The sequence below is a fragment of the Triticum aestivum genome, chromosome 2A (assembly GCF_018294505.1).
Source record: "Triticum aestivum cultivar Chinese Spring chromosome 2A, IWGSC CS RefSeq v2.1, whole genome shotgun sequence".
NCBI classification, from domain to species: domain Eukaryota; kingdom Viridiplantae; phylum Streptophyta; class Magnoliopsida; order Poales; family Poaceae; genus Triticum; species Triticum aestivum.
In genome coordinates, this window is record NC_057797.1 from 557,835,643 (window position 1) to 557,852,151 (window position 16,509).

Consider the following 16,509-nt stretch of genomic DNA (forward strand, 5'->3'; position numbering starts at 1 on the left):
CGAGATTCGATTGTCAGTATCTTCATACCTAGTTCAATATCGTTACCGGCAAGTCTCTTTACTCGTTCAGTAATACATCTTCCTGCAACTAACTCATTAGTCACATTGCTTGCAAGGCTTATTATGATGTGAATTATCGAGAGGGCCCAAAGATACCTCTTCGATACTCGGAGTGACAAATCCTAATCTCAATCTATGCCAACCCAACAAACACCTTCAGAGATACCTGTAGAGCATCTTTATAATCACCCAGTTATGTTGTGACATTTGATAGCACACAAGGTATTCCTCTGGTATCCGGGAGTTGCATAATCTCATAGTCAAAGGAATATGTATATGACATGAAGGAAGCAATAGCAATAAAACTGAATGATCAATATGCTAAGCTAACAGATGGGTCTTGTCCATCACATCATTCTCCTAATTATGTGATCCCGTTCATCAAATGACAACACATGTCTATGGTTAGGAAACTTAACCATCTTTGATTAACGAGCTAGTCTAGTAGAGGATTACTAGGGACACAGTGTTTTGTCTATGTATCCACACATATATCAAGTTTCCGGTTAATACAATTCTAGCATGAATAATACACATTTATCATGATACAAGGAAATATAAAATAACAACTTTATTATTGCCTCTAGGGCATATTTCCTTCAAAAAGTTGCAAAGATTGTTTGATAGTTTGTTTGATCGTAGAAATAAATGCAAGAACATAAATTCTAACGCAAGTGCAATGGTGCAGCAAGTGGCCAAATCCCTAATTGTGCTAAGGATAAGCCACTTACTTATAGGAATCAAATCGCTCTCAAGGACAGATGAGAATTTTACCAAGTTACTTTCATTTAGTTAGAGAAAAGGCATCGGTCGAGCCTGAGAGAGGTCTCGACCCTAGCCTGACTTTAAACTAACAAAGCCATCAACCGGACAGGATTATAGAGAAAAGAAAACAAGGTGGAGCAGAGATACATAGTGCTAAGAGGAACGATTCAAAGGCAACAACAGGCATTGTTGCCAACGACCACCGCACTACCAAACTAGCTAACCTAACTAAGGCTTCAGGAGGAGGGCAACACCAGGCTTGTATTGTGCCACTGACTGTAACCATACAGCCAAACAAGAGCAGCACAAGGTCTGTCTCTACCGCCCCAAAGGGCCACAACCCTTTCACCTAGGCTCGACGCGTGTCGCACCGGTGGCCGATAGAGAGGTGCCACAAGAACCCAGACCAAGGTGCCGAGCAACTATAGTCAAACAGTAGAGGCAGACTCACAAGAACCGAAAAACGACCAATAGAGCACCATCATCGGTAGCCGCAGGATAGGACGTCGGCCTCGAGTCATCGAATGAAGGCAAAGATCCACAAAGAAGGCCGAAAAGGGGAAACACCATGTGGTGGTCAGGGATTGGAATCGCCAGAGCCCAAGGCTCCCACTTCATAGTGTACCGTCGGCGCCAGAAAAAGGGACACTGATCCCCTCGCACAACCGTCCCGGTGGCAGGAACCCTCTGCAATCGAGACCACATAGGTTGCCGCTGAGAAGACCAGGCCACCTCACACCATCACCAAGCCACCCACAGGTCCATCCCACATGAGCAATCCCCGGAAGACGCCTTCAGGAAGGAGCACGACACCAAATGATGCTGTTGTCGAGGCAAGAGAAGGGTAGATATTCATTTGTGCTTGAGGGAGGATGGGAGGGGAAAATACCACACCAAAGCCTCCAGGAAGGAAAACACGCCGGAAGGCGTCGCCTTTGGTGTGGCCGCCGCACCGGCCAGGGTTTCCCCAGAATCACGCCCAACCACCAGATCCGTCCGTTCGAACCCCTAAGACGATGACGTAAGCCACCAGGGGATGAAGCAAGCGTGGATCGGAGTAGATCAAGGTCGGGGACAGATCTTCTCTAGGACGCGCAAGCACACCCGCACGGGGTCGCCGCAACGCCAACAGCCGCCACCCCCCACCGCCCGCATGACCAGGGGGCAGCCCGCCAGCACCTGTCGATACATCCTGCCGCACCGGCCACGCCGGGCGCCACCCACCGAAGCCGCCGCCCAGGACGCTGGGGCGGTTGGGAATCGTTGCATCGAAAACAAAAAAAATTCTATGCACACGCAATGATCTATCCATGGAGATGCATAGAAACAAGGGGGGAGTGTGTCTATGTACCCCTCATAGACCGTAGTGGAAGCGTTAAACAATGCAATTGATGTAGTTGAACTTCTTCGCGCTCCAACTGATAAAGTACCGAACGCACGGCACCTCCGCGTTCTGCACACGTTCAGCTTGGTGACATCCTCCGCCTTCTTGATCCAGCAAGACGGCGAGGTAGTAGATGAGTTCCAACAGCACGACGGCGTGGTGACGGTGATGGTGAAGTGATCTCCGCAGGGCTTCGCCTAAGCTCTACGAAAATATGACCGGGGTGCAAACGGTGGAGAAGGCGCCACACACGGATAATGGATTGATGTGCTTGTGCTAGGCGCCCCCTCCCACATATATATAGGCGGGGGGAGGAGGGAGCAGCCAGGAGGGTGCCCCAAGTAGGCTGAATCCTATTTAGGGTCCTCCCAAGGTGGCGCCCCCCTTTCCTTATTTGCCGGAGAAGAAAGGAAAGGGGGAAGAGAGAAGGAAGGGGAGGCCAAATCCTCCCCCCTTTCCTTCCCCACTTGGATGGCTTCCATGGCGGGTGCGCCAGCCCCTTGTGGGATGGTGTGCTCCCCTCTTGTGGCACAATAGGCCCAATACTCTCCCGGGGGTGACCGGACCACCTCCGGTACTCCGATGACTATCTGGTTTTCTCTGAAACACATCCGGTGTCCGAATACCATCGTACTATATATCAACCTTTACCTCTCGACCATTTCGAGCCTCCTCGTCATGTCCATGATCACATTTGGGACTCCGAAAAATATTTAGTCACCAAATCATATAACTCATATAACACTATATCGTCAACGAACGTTAAGCGTGTGGACCATACGGGTTCGAGAACTATGTAGACATGACCGAGACACCTCTCCGGTCAATAACCAATAGTGGAACCTGGATGCCATATTGGCTCCTACATATTCTACGAAGATCTTTGTCGGTCGAATTGTTATGACAACATACGTAATTCCCTTTGTCCATCGATATGTTACTTTCCCGAGATTCAATCGTCGGTATCATTATACCTAGTTCAATATCGTTACCGTCAAGTCTCTTTACTCGTTCTGTAATACATCATCCTGCAACTAACTCATTACTCACTTTGCTTGCAAGGCTTCTTATGATGTGTATTACCGAGAGGGCCCAGAGATACCTCTCCGATACTCGGAGTGACAAATCCTAATCTCGATCTATGCCAACTCAACAAACACCTTCGGAGATACCTATAGAGCATCTTTATGATCACCTAGTTACGTTGTGACGTTTGATAGAACACAAGGTATTCCTCCGGTATCCGAGAGTTGCATAATCTTATAGTCGAAGGAATATGTATTTAACATGAAGAAAGCAATAGCAATAAAACTGAACGGTCATTATGCTAAGCTAACGGATGGGTCTTTTCCATCACATCATTCTCCTAATGATGTGATCCTGTTATCAAATGACAACACATGTCCATGGTCAGGAAACTTTAACCATCTTTGATCAACGAGCTAGTCTAGTAGAGGCATACTAGGGACACGGTATCTGTTTATGTATTCACACATGTATTTAAGTTCCGATCAATACAATTCTAGCATGAATAATAAACCTTTATCATGAATAAGGAAATATAAAATAACAACTTTATTATTGCCTCTAGGGCATATTTCCTTCAGGGTCCCTCCACAAAATGGGTGCCGCTAGATCCCCACTACCACCTTCATAGGTGTCGTGCGGCTGTGCCGACGAGAACCTCAAGTGGCGGTGGAGGGAAAGGAAAGGGAGGGGAGAGCGGAGGTGATCTAGGGTTCGCCCCCGAGTAGCCTCAGGGGAGGCGACGCGAGGGAGGGGCTAGTTCGTGCCAGGTCACTTTCATCTAGTTCCGTTGAGTTAATGTTCATTGCCTTGATAATTGTTGTGATGTGGAACTTATAATAGTGTGGTGTTCTTAGTTTAACAAATATCATACTTATGACTATACTCTCCATGTAAGGATATGAAAATACATAAGAGTAATGAATATAACATCTAACCATACCATTACACTTTGGGGTTCCGACAACCTCTAATGCAGAAGTTCATAAACTTAGAGTTTGGTAATTTTTTTCACTCCAACAACCCATCATATATAAACTAATCACACAATGCTCCCCTCTAATGTAACAACCTGGATTTTGACCCTTTTCTTTCTCTCAAAATTTCTTCGATTTATTTGGAGTTTGCAAGTTCCTTGGATTTATTGGGATTTTACCTTGACTTTTTATTTGAATGACTCGTTTGACTTAAAACTTGGAAGTGTGTTTTCTTTTCTTCCTACCTAATGGACCCCAGGCCTTTCAAAATCCAATAGAAACTCTAACAGTTTTGTCCAAGCCCATCCATAAAGTTTTCTTTATATTCTTTTCCATAAAAGGATATACCCTAGGAAGCATAGGTTGTGAAGCAACCTATATTTCTGCTACACCAAACAATTCCCATAATTCCTGTAGGTCAAATGAACACTAAAAATGCCCTCAAAAACTTGTAAGAAGTTTTCCAAGTAAGCACACCATCCAAACTTAGTGTCTGCCTTAACGTTTAGGTTTAGACAACAAGTACTTCGTTGCCTTCTTAAAAATTGCTGAAACTTAGCCTAGAGACCCACCCTAGTACCCAGACACTACACGCCAAAATTCACTCCCATTCCCCTCACCATTTCTCTTTGGCACATCACAAACAGCTTGCTAGTAGAAACAGTTTTGGCCCTGCACGCTCGAACTGATCCCCTTAGCACCAATTATTTGTCACCTAGCTACCCTACACTACATGCCGAACTCATTAGACAAGGTGCTAACCACCAGCCCCTAGTGCCTTGGTGATCACGGGACTGGCATGCCAAGAGCCCGCTTTGCGCATCAGCCAATCCATGGCCGACCAAGCCCCGGCGCCACCGCCCGTCCCCAGCACACCCAGCCCCATAGACAACTATGTGCAACCCCTCTCGCAACCCAGCACCGTCCCCCGCCTCAAGCCCCCAGGTGCCCCTGAGGGCAGAACGCTACGCCGCCCGTGATCGTGTGCCGTTGTCTTCCCCCGCGACACGACCGGGCCCTCCCCTGAGCTTCCCTGGAACCCCACGCAACCCACATATGCGCGAGGCCAGCGCAGTGCCAGCTGCTCATGAGCTCACTCACCATGTGCCACAGTAGGCCATGGCCTCAGCCATAGCTATAAAAGCCCATACTCGCCTCCGCTTTCCTTCACACGACACCTCTCCCTCTCCCAATCAATCAGTGAGCCGCTGGAGCAAGGTCAGGAGGGCCTCCCATCGCTCGGGTAGTAGCTCCATTGCTCGAACCCCACAACCGCCAGCCCCGTCTGCTCCACCCCAGCCTCGGTGATAGCCACCCCTAGATGCCTCTCTCCACTTCGATGGCGATTGATACGTCCCAACGTATTTATAATTTTTTATTTTTCATGTTATTATATTAGCAATATTATGTGATTTATATGCAATTTTATGTCATTTTTGTGAACTAACCTATTAACCCAGTACCAGTTTCTATTTTTGCCTATTTTATTGTTTCGCAGAAAAATGGTACCAAATGAATTCCAAAGCGATGAAATTTTACGATGAATTATTCTGGACCAGAAGGGACCATAGAAGCTTCAGGAGGAGGCCAGAAGACATACGAGCGGGCCACAAGCTCACACGACCCGCTAGGGGCGCACCACCTAAGCTTGTGGGCCCCTTGTAGCTCTGTTTGCCCTAATTCCACTTTCATAAATTCACTAAAATCCCAAAACCATCAGAGTGAGACCCGAAACTATTATTCCGCCGCTGGAAGCCTCTATTCTTCTGTGATCTCATCTAGAGGCCTCCGTTGGTACTCTATCGGAGGGGGAATCGATCACGGTGGACTTCTACATCAATCTTGCTACACCTCCGATGATGTGAGAGTAGTTCACCACAGACCTATGGGTCCATAGTGATTAGCTAGATGGCTCTCTCTCTCCCTCTCTCTGATCTTCAATGCAATGTTCTCCTCAGAGTTCTATCGATGTAATCTTTTTTTGCGGTGTGTTTACTGGGATCCGATGAATTGTGAGTTTATGATCATATTATTCATTGGAAGTAATTGAGTCTTTTTTAAACTTTATTATGTGTGATTGTTATAGCTATGTAATGCTTTCCGATCTGTGAGTTTTCTTTGGCCAAGTTGATGATTAGATCTACAGTGGAATTGGTGCATAGTGGTAGGTTCAATCTTGTGGTGTCCTCACCTCGTGACAGAAGGGGTATTGAGTCACATATTTGTATTGTTGCTACTAAGGTAAAATGACGGGGTTCAATCATATAGCTTGGTTTTATTCTGTCTATATTATGTCATCATACTTCATGCATTACTCTGTTTGTCATGATCTTAATACCTAGAGAGGTAAGTCTAGAAGCACTCTCGAAGTGGAGTAATAGTACTAGATGCATGCAGGAGTCGATCTACTTGTCACAGATGTAATGCCTATGTACATGATCTTGCCATGAATAACGTTATAACTATTCGCTTTTCTATCAATTGTCCAACAGCAATTTTTCTACACCGTATGCTATGTTCTCGAGAGAGATGACTCTAGTGAAAACTATGGCCCCTAGGTCTATTCACCATATTTACTAAAACCCTAAAATGCTCGCTACAATTTATTTACTTTTAGTTTCTTTTGCAATTTATACATCTATTCCTATAAGAATTAATCCTTGCAATTAACGAGTACAAGGGGAATGACAACCCTCTTACCCGCATTGGGTGCAAGTATTTTGTTTGTGTGTGTAGGTACTGCCAATCTTTTGTGTGCGTGAATCTTCTATTGGTTTGATAAACCTTTGTTCTCTACTGAGGGAAATGATATCCGCTACTATATTGCTTCTCTCTTCCTCGTCAAGGTGGAGCCGCCGTCCCCGTCGCGCCATCGCATGAAGCATGAGCCGGTGTCTCCATTCAGGCCGGTCATGGATGAGCCAGCCTCGCCCGGCGCAACCGTGGCATCTAGATCGGACGATGTGTGAAGGATGAGTCGTCGTCGCCCTCGCACAACCGTGGCGTCCATATCGGACGCCGTGTCAAGGACGAGTCAGCGTCCCTTCCGCGCAAACGGTACGCCAGCAAGAGGCAGAGCGACTCCTCGGCGAGCAACAGGCAGCCGCCGGACAAGGCTATCGCGGCCCTCCGGCGCTGTTCTGCCGATGAAGGGACCACGACGACGACGACGGCATGAACGGAGACGACACTGCGCAGGGCAGGGCGCCCATGCGTACGAGGTGATCGTCCAGTATAGGGTTTATGTTTTTCTAGCTTTTTTGTTAAACTGTCGAAATATCGACTTTTTTATTTAAATTATAACCGAACTTGAATGTTTTGTGTGCAAAATTGACGCAGAAGTAAGTGAAATGAAGTCAAATATACGCTAAAATAAAAGTGAACGGGCAAACAAGATTTTTATGATCTAGCGTGATGCCGAACCCAACTTGGAACTATCGTAATCTTAACTAAAAAAGGAGTTAGTGCATAATCCACTTAGTACGATCCCGTATTAATTTATGCTCAAGCTTCACCGCGTCTCGGACGTGCACACAGCGGCACAGCGCAGAGCCCGGCGCCAGGCAGCACAGAAGAAACATCGTCTACACGTGCATGTGAGCCACACATCCAATCCAAGGGTAACGAGGATGCGCAAAAATACTCAAACGGAGTGATGCAAAACTAGAGATCTTTGTTCAAAATTGCTTCATAATTTTTTTCGCAAAAAAAATTTGCTTCATAATTTCACGGCTGAGTTTGCCTGAAATCCACAACTTCTTGAAGGAAGAACTAGCAAAACCATATGTGCACCTCCTTCCTACGAAGTTCACCTACCATTACAATCTTGCTGCTGCTATTGAGTAAACGTCGCCGCGAGGAACATGTCCTCCTCGGTGCCGACCCAGCCGCAGCTACCGCAGCGCTCGACGCCACGGCAGCACTCGTTGACGCCGCCGAACTTCCTCGCTTGCACGGCCACGCGATCGGCCGCCGCTACGGCGTGGACGACCTTGACCTCCACGAGCAACTTGGGCGCCTTGCACCCGCCGCCCAGCTCCCGGCCCGCTGGCGAGAGTCTCAGCCAGCTCTCCTCCGACGCCGACTTCGCGCGCGCCGACAAGGCGAGCTCGGCCCGCGCCAGCACGCGCGACGACGGCCTCCCTGTTCCCAAGAACGCCGCGAGCCCGGACGACGACGGGCGCGGCCTCCACCGGAGCTCGAACGCGACCTTGCCCGGCGCGGCGACGGCCCCGGCGTTGCCCGCCAGCTGGAAGCGCACGCGCTCGCCCCAGAGCACGTCGTCGCCCCCGGCGCCGCACGGGACCTCGCGCGTGTCCACGCGGATCCGCCGCCTCCCGTCGCCCGCCGGGACGTAGTACCTCACAAAGAGGCCGCCCTCGAGCCGTGCCTCGACGCCGGCGACCCGGACGACCTTGACGTCGAACTCGAGGCTCGGCTGCCTCCACAGGGTCGCCATGCTTCTACTTCTCCTCAAGTGTCGAATTAAACTATGTACTCTATGTCTGATGATTGCTGAGCGAGCAGTGGGGTAACTGAGCTTGAACTGAGGCGCTTATATAGGACTTTGTTGGGTTGGGAGGCCGCAAGTGGAACTAGTTATGCATATCCAAGTGCTCAGTGGCGCGCCGGGGGTTCAAGGGGATATGCACGCAACGCAACGCATAGAGGATGCCGCATGGGAGCAGTCGCTTTAAGTCGCGACGGCAGCCATGCAAAACCACATGGCTGAAAATGAAACGGCCCTGGCTTTCCCGAGAGGAGCAAGCCGCGCGTGCCATTGGGAGTTGAATACTCTACCTTTTTTCGGGTGGGATTGGAGCAAAGGAGGATCCTCCTGTCAGTTCTCAGGTGAACCGTCCAAGTAACCTGCTTCGGCTATCCTAGATAACGGTGCCGCTATCTACCAGAGCATCGCCGCTAGTTCGCGCTTGGACGTAAAAGTACTTGTGTCATAAACCAAAATGCGTCGTACAGCCGAGGAAGTTTTTTTTTAACATCAGTACACACAAGCACTCATATACACACGCAGTGGCGGAGCCAGGATTGAAGTATAGGGGGGGCCGAGTACGTATATTGATCGAATCTCGTTGGTAATTACTCATTGCTCCTACTAAAATTGTTGATTGTTGGGGGGGCCAGGCCCCTGCTCGTCCCCCCTGGCTCCGCCCCTGTACACACGCATACACTTATCCCTACGAACGCACATACGCACATCCTATCCTTATGAGCACATTCGAATGACTGAGCCGACATATCATCTTGAGATTTACGAAGTAATCATAGGTGCCTCGTCGTCGACGGAAACGTCTCCTCCCACTGAATGTGCATCATCAGAAATCCTGAAATAAATCCAGAAATAAATGCGAGCACCAGGATTTGAACCTTGATGGACTGAAGATACCACATCCCATCTAACCATCCAACCACAGGTTGGTTCGCGCCGAGGAAGGTTTTGTATAGCGTGACACATAGCATGCTATGTGGAGAATTGAATTGGGGGATAAATGATGCAACTGAAGGCAGTAGAAGTGAAGGAGGCCCCGGAACTGGAAAAAAAACCTTGAATAAGTACGAGGACGAAGCATATCATCTAGTTTTCCTGAGGAATGGGGATGAACTCCTGAACGGTGTCCTGGCCAATGGCGATGAACCCCGGACACGCGTAAGCTACCTTTCTTGGTGGCAGGTACCCGGCACGGGAGATCCGATATAGCTGACCCTACCTGAAGGGGGCAAAGGCCAGAAGAGAAGAACATCCCAGAATAACCAAGGTGTGTCCAAAATTAAAGACCGATTCAGGGGCTATTGATCGTGTCCCGGCTAGGGGGTCTCTTAACAGGTCGTCTCCCGGTCTGGTGGCCCAGGCCGATGACCCCCATGTCAGTTCACCAGTGGGCCACATCGAAGCGACCCATGTCGTATGAAAGGAAGACTCCCGAAGACTTGTATACTCCAAGATGTTAGAAGTCATTTACAACCCGTTTTCTTTGTACGTCTAGGATGTAACCCTAGACACCCCCGGCCCGGTACCTATATAAACCGAGGGGTAGGGCTCGTAGAGAGAGACAACAATTTCAGGGTAGCTCGACTGTACTATACATACTCCATCCAAACGCAATAAAACACAAGTAGGACGTAGGGTTTTATCTCCTCTGAGAGCCCGAACCTAGGAAAAACTCATGTCTTTGTTACCATCATCTCAAGACCCTTAGTCCGGGACCTACTATTCGACATGTGCTGGATTTTGCTCTGAGTGTTCATATCATTCAAGTATTTCAATCTGTAAAGACAGAAGATGATATCTTGCCTTTGCATAAGAAAATAAACCTTTCCAAACGAATTTGTACCTTTTTGCACCAACATAAATACTATTGATCTCTTGCTTTTTCTGATTGAACCATGCTTAAAGATTGATGTTCTTTTTCGAGAGGAAGATAAGAACAAACAAGAAGTAAGAAAAATAACATAACAATGGCTTAATGAATCGCTTTTGCTCATCTGTTCTATATTTGTTTGTTCCTTCCCGTTTTCTATTGTTAATCGTCCCCACGTAACAGGTATCGGACCCCACACCAACAAGTATATCGACATGATATACAAATGCAGTATGTGTATACATAAGCCATCTCGTGAATATTGGCGCCGATCGATGGCGCTGGATCCGCGTGTCCCCGTACCTATATGCTATAAATTCTCTCTCCAAACGCCTCAACTGTTAAAAACTTATCATTATGCTTTTGCTTCCATCGTATTCATCGACGAAATATCGTGTGGATGTCATAATACTTTCCACCAAGCTATGCACCAGCGCAGATGATGACATGATAGGCCCATATTGCTCAAGCGGCCATGTATTTTTTATATGACACACAATACACAAAATAAAAAAGTTCAACTTGTAGTTTGTTATATACTACTTCAAATGTAAGATGTTTTGCAAGCTATGTTAGTAGCCCATAGTGTTTAGGCCCAGTTTAGAATAAAAGATTAAGGGAAGGGAGGTCACAAATGCTGAAATGGAGCTCTTCAGGGGCTCCTTAGATCTGTATGCAAGCAGACTAAAGTTAGTTGCACTGTGATTGTTACCTCTTGTGTTTTATAATGTACTGTACTACTGTGAAAAAAAGCACAAAAAAGTTAAATTCAAACGGATGCTAAAATAAACAAAAATTGACAGGGCAAACGGGATCTTTGTGATCTACTGTGATGCCAAACCCTACTTTAGTATCGTATATAGTCTTCTTAACTAAAAAAAAAGGGCTAGTGCATGATCCACTTAGTTCGACCCCCGTCTTAATTTCCGTTGAAGCTTCACGGCTGCGCGCCGCGTCTCCGATGTGCACACCGCTCAGAGCCGCCTGAGCGCGGAAGAACAATCGTTGGCCCGGCGACGAGGAAGCGCAAAAATACCAGAACTGAATTTGGCATCTTGTTCAAAATTTGTTCATATTTCACGCCCGAGTTTGACTGAAATCGACAACTGCTTGCTGGAAGAGCTCTACTACGAAGTTCACCTACCATCACAATACTGGTACAGTGGTACTGCTATTGAGTAAACGTCGCCGCCAGGAACATGTCCTCCTCGGTCCCGACCCACCCGCAGCTGCCGCAGCGCTCGCCGCCACGGCAGCACTCGTTCACGCCGCCGAACTTCCTCGCCTGCACGGCCACGCGATCGGCAGCCGCTACGCCGTGGAGGATCTTGACCTCGACGAGCAACTTGGGCGCCTTGCACCCGCCGCCCAGCTCCCGGCTCGCCGGCGAGAGTCTCAGCCAGCTCTCCGCCGACGCCGACAAAGCGAGCTCGGCCCGCGCCAGCACGCGCGACGACGGCCTCCCTGTCCCCAGGAACGCCGCGAGCCCGGACGACGATGGGCGCGGCCTCCACCGGAGCTCGAACGCGACCTTGCCCGGCGCGGCGACGGCCCCGGCGTTGCCCGCCAGCTGGAAGCGCACGCGCTCTCCCCAGAGCACGTCGTCGCCCCCGGCGCCGCACGGGACCTCGCGCGTGTCCACGCGGATCCGCCGCCTCCCGTCGCCGGCCGGGACGTAGTACCTCACAAAGAGACTACCCTCGAGCCGCGCCTCTACGCCGGCCACCCTCACGACCTTGACGTCGAACTCCAGACTCGGCTGCCTGCGCAAGGTCGCCATGCTCCTCTCTCTCGAGTGTCGACAGGTGTCAAATTAAACTATGTGTTATATGCTGGTTGCTGAGCGAGCAGTGGGGTAGACGAGCTTGAACTGAATCTTTCTTGGAAGGGGGCGCTTATATAGGGCTTTGCTGGGAGGCCGCAAGTGGAACTACTTATGCATATCCGAGTGCTCAGTGGCGCGCGCGGCCATCAAAGGAAGGGGTCAAGAGGATATGCACGCATAGTGCATAGAGGATGCCGCATGGGAGCAGTCGCTTTAGGTCGCCATGGCAGCCGTGCAAAACCACATGGCTGAAAATGAAACGGCCCTCGCTTTCCCGAGGGGAGCCAGCCGCCCGCGCGTGCCAGTGCGGGTGGGGGGTGAGGGCCGGGTGAACTCGAGTTACCCTTGGGCACGTCAAGGGCTGCCTGGCCATAGGCACGGCGCAAGAGTGGCGGGCGGGGGGCTGACGGGGATGGGCATGGTGACTGATCACGTTGATATCGGGTATAAACTACTACGTGTGCTGGAACGATCGGACGCAGCACATGCGTAACTAGATTGCTGATAGCTACCAGCCCCGCTGCACTCAGATTCTGGCTTCGTAGTTCTTGGGGCGCACTACAGTTTTTTATATTGAGTGTAAAAGTGGTAAAAGCCTCCGTGGTCTGAATCGGATTCAGATAACTAGGTTAGGATTAGGATCCTGTGATGCAGATCAGATTGTTAATCCGCATGTGTCAATTGCTGTGCGGTTAATGTAAAGGATTGTTGGGGGTAAAGAACAGGTAGCTTAGTTCTAGTAGTATATATCGTTCTAATCCTTAGTTTCGACGATTGTAATAAGTTGATATACTGCCTCCATATTTCACATGTGTATGTTCGGCTATAGTCGGCAAAAGAAGATACGTACCTAGAACCAGACGTGGGCTTTGCCACGCCGACGTTTATAGGATTTACTTGTTTGCTGTTTATTCAATTGCAGGCCCTTGCGTGTCATTATTTTCACCGGCGATGCTACAACTACGGACTGTTTTTCACAGATTCAAAGCTACGGACGGAATTGTTATTGGATCTGTTTAGAACACATTTAGATGTGACATAACTGTGACATCCTTGTTGCTGCCTCCATATCTAGATGTGACATAACCTGATGTCAATTATATTTGTGGTCTAATTTTTTTTGTCCTAGCTTTTTTTTTTGTTCCTTGTTGCTGTGACATCCTTAGAAAACATCTAAATGTAAATTACACAAACCGATTGTTATTAGCTGGTTGGCTGGAGAGAGGGTCCACCCCTTGATTTCACGTCCATAAGATTGTTTTCGTAAACTCCGGCCGTAAGTCTATAGTGGTGTGAGATCAATCGGAAGCGTGGACTTGGTTGAAGAGTCCACATTTTCACACGCGGGCAGCTGCCACTAGTTTGACCCAAGAAACTCTACACGAATGGTGTTGCTCTACTTTGCATGTTTTACTTCATCTCTCCTTCAGAAATATCGGTTGCCTTGATTCTTAGGTGTGCGACAACGACTGCATGTCGATGCGTCCAACATTCACCGGCGACAAGAGACGGTGTATCTATTTTGAACGTCGCTATGAAGACCTTACCCTTAAACATGAACGTATTGGCACGTGAAAACATAGGTAGCACCCCACACTAAGGATGCAGAGTGGCGCCCGATATGCGCCGCTCCCTAGTCAAAATAGAATAGGTTAGTTGTAATTGCCCTGCTTACATTTAGTTCAGTTTGAACTAACCTCCAGTTTAAGCGGGACCTTTCGGGACGCCCGATCGCATCCCTACCCACACACAGTGATGAAACTGCGTGTGTAGCAAAATCTTGTTAAATCCTTGATAAACCATTGTTTGTTTTTCATGTTTGAATGAGAGACGGGCACCATCTAAAAAGAGTGAATCAATAACTACATTCCGCTCTCACCCCCTTCGCTTTTCTCTCTCCCTCGGTCTGTGAGGCGGCGACACAACGACACGCGGCTCAGAACACTCTGTATGGTACTCCCTCCGTCCCAAAATAAGTGTCTTAACTTTGTACTAAGCTTAAGACACTTATTTTGACACTTATTTTGGGACCGAGGAAGTATTTTATATTGAGCTAGACAACATCTACGCCAATTCGCATTGGCGAGTACGTGGTGATCATGACTTTTGTAACCAGCTGGCTCTTAAGCACGCAATACACAGGTCAACAAGCGGGTTTGACTGAATTTGTTTCCGTTAGAAGTTTGTTAGATCCTACTCAGAGTAGCTACATGCATACTTTGTTGTTTATCCGCGTGACACGGATGGTTTTCCTACCTTTGCCTGAACCCATGAAAACTCATATCCAAGTAAGATCTTCGTTATTTCGCTGCCAAATCTTGCAACTTCCATTTATAGGATCGAAACCATATGAGTTTTCATGTGTACTACTAGTTTGCATGCAGTTTAAAATAAAATTACCACTGAGTTAAAAAAAATTCTCTTCTTTCCTAACACATAAGTTATAGAGGCCTCGCTTGAAAGAATGCTACTCAGATACATCCATATATAGATAAATCTAAAACAAGAATTTTGAGATGGAGATAATATTCATTTTTACACCTGTAATCCCTTACACCCGTCATTAAATTGGGTGTCCGTAAAATCCAGATGGAAGGTACAAAACGCCCGTTCTTCAGGATCTAAACAACCAACCAACCGAGATGCACGTAATAATTTTCCGCCTGTAATCGTCCAATCGCGCCCTGAGCCTTTTTGTGATACAAGCAAAGAACTTCTTGCGCGAGAATAAACATGTGATCGAATAGTTAGGCCAAATACAACGCAAGGTGCTTAGAAGAGGTGCTTGAAGAAATAAATCAGGCTTTTACCCAAAAAGATTTCACCCTTCTTTGTATTCCAAAGCAACCAACACCGATACATAGGAATGCTCGGGGGAGAAGCACAACAAGTCCAAAAAAAAGAAAAAGAACAAAGAAGAAGAAGAAGAAGAAGAAGAAGAAAGAAATGCCAACAACGGCAGCTCGACAAAGCGCGGATGACCCGCCACCGCTGCGCCCTCCGAAATTGACCCACCATAGACCCGTCCGACCCGCCGCCTACCAAGCAGCACCTCCAACAAAGGATGCGACGTCGACGACGCTGCTGCCCGGACGTGTCCTAGGGTTTCCCTCGGCACGCGAAAGGAAGTGGCGGATGGATACATCCGACACCCTCCAAGAAGGAATGGTGGCAACCGCAAGTGTCACCGCATCGGAGCCGGAAGAGAGCCGGCAAGGGATTTCTCCCGCACTCCAAACCCCACCGCCCAACTAGCCACCTCGCCGCCCACCAGCATGCGCCACCGCGGTCTTGACGCCACCCACGCCGCCTCACCGAGATCACCATCACGAGGCCAAGAGGATGGAGAGAGACGCACGAGGCGACAGGAGCAGCAGCACCGGAGCCACGCGGGAGGGGACTACCTCCACTGCCGTCGTGCGGGAGGCCCGAGTCTCCGGCACCGTCGCGATCGCCGTCCGGACGCAGCAGCAGGGCATACCAGGCCACCCCTGACCCGGCCAGGCCCGATTTGGGTCCGTAAAGCCCCGCCGGCCACGCTGCAGCAGGGCGGCACCAGCGCCGCCAGCATCCACCCGCCCATCGCCGTTCCCCGGCCTCCCGGAAGCCACACCGACGACCCTCCCCGCCGCCAGCCCGCCCAGACCCAGATGGGGCCTGAAGGGCCCAGATCTGGGTCGAGCGGGCGCTACCAGATCGCACCGCCGCACCGTCCCGCCGCCAACGGCAGCGCCGCCGCCCAGAAGATCCCCCGCCACCACGCCAGAGAGCACCGCCGCCGCGCCGGACAGTCGCCGCCTAGGAGCACCCCGCAGCGCCGCACCGCCCCGCGTCAAAGCGGCCAGCGAGGGGAAAGGCCAGTGGCCACCGCCGCCAGCGCCGCCCGGGCCAGGCCCGGCGCCGGACGCCAGCGACGGCGGCAAGGAGAGAGGGGGGAAGAGCTCGGGGAGGAGGCGCTGGAGGCACGACCGGTCGCCCGCGGGGCGATGCGGTCACGAGAGTCGTCTGCCAACCAGGCTTTTCTAAAGCATCGATACTCATCTGTACAGGGCAGACACTTAATTAGTCGTCTCTCCTATAGAAATAGGCATTGAC

The 16,509-nt window shown here is 49.5% G+C and overlaps 2 protein-coding genes across 2 annotated transcripts; both read right to left on the bottom strand.

The window, feature by feature from the left end:
- Positions 1-7,882: 7,882 nt before the first annotated feature.
- On the bottom strand, positions 7,883-8,847 carry LOC123185556 (uncharacterized). The gene has a single exon (XM_044597418.1). It carries the CDS (start codon positions 8,669-8,671, stop codon positions 8,048-8,050), a length of 624 nt encoding a protein of 207 aa, XP_044453353.1. The 5' UTR covers positions 8,672-8,847; the 3' UTR covers positions 7,883-8,047.
- Positions 8,848-11,244: 2,397 nt separating this feature from the next.
- On the bottom strand, positions 11,245-12,807 carry LOC123185557 (uncharacterized). Its single transcript, XM_044597419.1, has one exon. The coding sequence runs from the start codon at positions 12,367-12,369 to the stop codon at positions 11,761-11,763; it is 609 nt and encodes a 202-aa protein (XP_044453354.1). The 5' UTR covers positions 12,370-12,807; the 3' UTR covers positions 11,245-11,760.
- Positions 12,808-16,509: the final 3,702 nt, after the last annotated feature.